Source organism: Daktulosphaira vitifoliae, unplaced genomic scaffold (genome assembly GCF_025091365.1).
Source record: "Daktulosphaira vitifoliae isolate Bord-2020 unplaced genomic scaffold, ASM2509136v1 Scaffold_347, whole genome shotgun sequence".
NCBI lineage: Eukaryota > Metazoa > Arthropoda > Insecta > Hemiptera > Phylloxeridae > Daktulosphaira > Daktulosphaira vitifoliae.
In genome coordinates, this window is record NW_026099912.1 from 1 (window position 1) to 4719 (window position 4719).

At 26.2% G+C, this 4719-nt stretch overlaps 1 protein-coding gene across 6 annotated transcripts in view; it reads left to right on the forward strand.

Annotated features, from left to right (window-relative positions):
- Positions 1–332: 332 nt before the first annotated feature.
- Positions 333–4719, forward strand: part of LOC126909404 (uncharacterized) — a 6197-nt gene continuing 1810 nt past the window's right edge. The window contains exons 1-3 of one of the 6 annotated variants that reach the window (XM_050691824.1): positions 333–496; positions 1977–2103; positions 3831–4637. In XM_050691824.1, the coding sequence (XP_050547781.1) occupies positions 422–496; positions 1977–2103; positions 3831–4018 (390 nt within the window). In that variant the 5' untranslated portion in view covers positions 333–421 and the 3' untranslated portion in view covers positions 4019–4637. The other 5 variants (XM_050691825.1, XR_007705032.1, XM_050691826.1 and 2 more) reach the window with 5 other exon arrangements.

Here is a 4719-nt window from a genome sequence, read left to right on the forward strand (position 1 = left end):
GACAGTGATTAAAATCACTATCAAAAAAAAACGCTTCGATGCAAATCTTTAGATACTGTTTTATTTTAAAAAATTGGTGGATTATTCCAAAAGTTTCATAAACTGCTAGTTCCTTATTAATATCCTGATTAAGATTTAGTATGTCGAATGAAAAAGGGATTATTAAAAAATAGTATTTCCCATAAAAAAATTATATTGATCAATACACTTTTCAATAAGTNCATAAATTATTTTTATATTTTGAAAATTTAATTAATATTTGAATAATTATCAATAAAATTTAAAAGGTTTAAAAAGGTACTTAATTTTAATTTTTTTTACTATCACCTAAAACAATTGAACTATTATTACAGATTTCTTAAAAAATATTTTATCATGGAAATTATTCAAAGTTGTAGCACATTTAAATTTCAACGCTTATATGGTGAATTCAATATTTCCTGTCACTGATACTGCAAGTAGAAGAACACCTGATCATTTTAATATCAAAATATATGTAAGTTTTATAGTTTCTTAGTACCAAAAAGTGCTTCTAACTAGTACGTATTAAATAGANTAATTCAAGTTGAAAAAGTGAATTTTTTGTGAAAAAGTTGTCATTTTGAATCCCCGCCCGTAGGCAGGTAAAAAGTCAGATTTATAAAAAAATTATACCAAATGATAGGTAAAGGCATCATGCATCTACAAAAAAAAAGAATTATATTGATCCATACATCTTTCGAGAAGTTATAGCATTATAAAGTNAAAATATTTGCATGCTTCTCAAAAATTACACTTTAATATGCATACTAAGACGCTGTCAAAATTAGCGTCACGATTAATTTGTGGTGTTACGTCAATAGCAAATTAATAAACACGGATTTATATTTAAATCTCATGCATCCGTTACATTTAAGACTATGTCATATAGGCCTAATTTAGGGTTTAAAACTAAGTTTAAATTTAGCTACATGTTAAAAAAATCATTTTCATAATTGATAATGAGCTATACAGAGTAATCGGTTTACTATAAACCACTCAATTACTCATACAATAAATAGAATATTGGAAAAATAATTTTTGATTCTTTTTAGTTACATATAATTCTTGATTTATTAGCTAATATTTAGTTTTTAGAATCATCCCTTATACTTATAGAGGTGTCAACTATTTTTGTTAATGGAAACATTAAACTTTGAATGTTATTCTCATTTTTATACTTAGGCAGGACGAAGATTACGGCAAAAAATGACTCGTGTTAAAAATAGAAGCACCCATTCAATACCTCCAGTCATTAAATGAAATTGTTAATAACTTTTGAAATACTGTTTTAAAAAATGTTACCGACCAGTCATTTTCTTAATTTGATTATTTCCTATTTTATAATCTAGTTAAATATGTATGTTGCCATTAAAAAAAATAAAGTTGACACCCCTTTAAGTTATAAAGGATGATTCTAAAAATTAAATATTAGCTGATGAATCAAGAATTATATGTAATTAAAAATAATCAAAAATTATTGTATTTGTTTTTAGAGTAATCGAGCGGTTTATGGTAAACTGATCACACTGTATATCTCATTATCAATTATTCCAATAATTTTTTTAACATGTAGCTAAATTTAAGCTTAGTTTTAAACCCTAAATTAGGCCTATATAACATAGTCTTAAATGTAACGGAAGAGTGAGATTTAAACTTAGATTTTATTTTTAAATTATATGACTTTCAAGTTGGTTCGTACACTTGACATTCAGACATTAGATCAATACACTTGATTTGTGATTCTACATATAATATCCTAGGTTTTATGTATACAGAAGTCCTTATCTTAAATAATAAATATGAAAGTAACACACAATTCGTAATGATATTTTTGTATTAAAATTAAAGTGTTTCGTCTATTTTTTGTCATACTCTTAAGTAACAAAATTATCTTATCAATAATTTATTAATACATTATTACTAATGTATTAAGAATGAATGTAAATTTATTTCAGATTACTAATTCTGTATCGGATGTAGTAATGAGTTATGCAGCAAGTTTGTTTCTCTATATTTTAGTAGAAAGACCGTTCAAACTTTTAATTAATCAGATATTTATTTCAAAACCAAAAGTAATTCAAAGTAGGTATGAAAANTTGTAGCACATTTAAATTTCAACGCTTATATGGTGAATTCAATATTTCCTGTCACTGATACTGCAAGTAGAAGAACACCTGATCATTTTAATATCAAAATATATGTAAGTTTTATAGTTTCTTAGTACCAAAAAGTGCTTCTAACTAGTACGTATTAAATAGAGGTTAGTCATATCTTATAGTGAGATGCTATTTAGCTAATTACTAACTTATTTTAGGTTATTGAATAGCGCGCGCTGTTCTAATATTCGATTAAAAAACAGTTAAATTTTAAATGAGTAAAAGATTTAAAATATTTGCATGCTTCTCAAAAATTACACTTTAATATGCATACTAAGACGCTGTCAAAATTTGCGTTACGATTAATTTTTGGTGTTACGTCAATAGCAAATTAATAAACACGGATTTATATTTAAATCTCATACATCCGTTACATTTAAGACTATGTCATAAAGGCCTAATTTAGGGTTTAAAACTAAGTTTAAATTTAGCTACATGTTAAAAAAATGTTTTGAATTGATAATGAGCTATACAAAGTGATCGGTTTACTATAAACCACTTGATTACTCACACAATAAATAGAACATTAGAAAAATAATTTTTGATTCTTTTTGGTTACATATAATTCTTGATTTATCAGCTAATATTTAGTTTTTAGAATCATCCCTTATACTTAGAGAGGTGTCAACTATTTTTGTTAATGGAAACATTATATTTTGAATGTTATTCTTGGGCAGGACGAAGATTACGTCAAAAAATGACTCGTGTTAAAAATAGAAGCACCCATTCAATACCTCCAGTCATTAATTGAAATTGTTAATAACTCTAGAAATACTGTTTTAAAAAATGTTACCGACCAGTCATTTTCTTAATTAGATTATTTCCTATTTTATAATCTAGTTAAATATGTATGTTGCCATTAAAAAAAAATAAAGTTGACACCCCTTTAAGTTATAAGGGATGATTCTAAAAATTAAATATTAGCTGATGAATCAAGAATTATATGTAATTAAAAATAATCAAAAATGATTGTATTTGTTTTTAGAGTAATCGAGCGGTTTATGGTAAACTGATCACACTGTATATCTCATTATCAATTATTCCAATAATTTTTTTAACATGTAGCTAAATTTAAGCTTAGTTTTAAACCCTAAATTAGGCCTATATAACATAGTCTTAAATGTAACGGAAGAGTGAGATTTAAACTTAGATTTTATTTTTAAATTATATGACTTTCAAGTTGGTTCGTACACTTGACATTCAGACATTAGATCAATACACTTGATTTGTGATTCTACATATAATATCCTAGGTTTTATGTATACAGAAGTCCTTATCTTAAATAATAAATATGAAAGTAACACACAATTCGTAATGATATTTTTGTATTAAAATTAAAGTGTTTCGTCTATTTTTTGTCATACTCTTAAGTAACAAAATTATCTTATCAATAATTTATTAATACATTATTACTAATGTATTAAGAATGAATGTAAATTTATTTCAGATTACTAATTCTGTATCGGATGTAGTAATGAGTTATGCAGCAAGTTTGTTTCTCTATATTTTAGTAGAAAGACCGTTCAAACTTTTAATTAATCAGATATTTATTTCAAAACCAAAAGTAATTCAAAGTAGGTATGAAAAAAGTTTTAAGGTTAAAAATTTGTTGAAAAATCGTAGAACTGTAATAAATTGATATTTTAATACTAGGGTATCGTCTTAACATGAGGAAAATGAATTATATTTATCCTTTTGCCGTAACACACAACAAAACACTAAAAGGAGGGGGTACCGAGGTGTGTAGTGTGTACAAAGATGATGATGAGTCTACTCATCTTGGTATTCACGCACGTTTGATCATACAGCAGTTACCGTGCTCGGCTTACACTCCGGATTAGATGTGGGTGTCAAAGGCCGTTGTTATAGGAAGAGAACAAGGGTAACACCCAAGCACGTAGCCAGAAAATGTTTATTGGAGGAGCCAACAATTTTTGGGCCCTTGTATCATTTTCCATAATTTGTTTCCCATTAAAAGCTTGTGGGGGAGGGGCTCCCTCCACTCCTCCTTAGACAGTATCCTATTCTATGAATCTTACAAGTTCAAAATTTGTGTTTATTTTTAAAAAATTGGTGGATTAATCCAAAAGTTACATGATCTTCTATTTCCTTATTAATATCCTGATTAAGATAAAGAATGAAAAAGGGATTATTAAAAAATATTATTTCTCATAAAAAAAATTGTGCTGATCCATACATTTTTCAAAAATTTATATCATTATAAGGTTAAAAATGTAAAATACAAAATCGAGAATTTTTACACAAAAATAGCATTCGGTAACCATTTTCACCGTGAAGACAAAATAAAGTCCGACATTTTTTTAAATAAAATATTATATTACATTAGCTTTAATTTAAGATATAGATAAAAGTGTCAGACTCTCCGGAACATTTTAAAATGTTAAGTTGAAATAGTTAATTTTTTGTGAAAAAGTTGTCATTTTAAATCCCCGCTGTTGGCAGATTAAGTCAGATTTACAAAAAAAAAATTATAAAAAAAAGGTATTGGTTTTACTAAGATGTGTTTTTTTTTTTTTTTTTT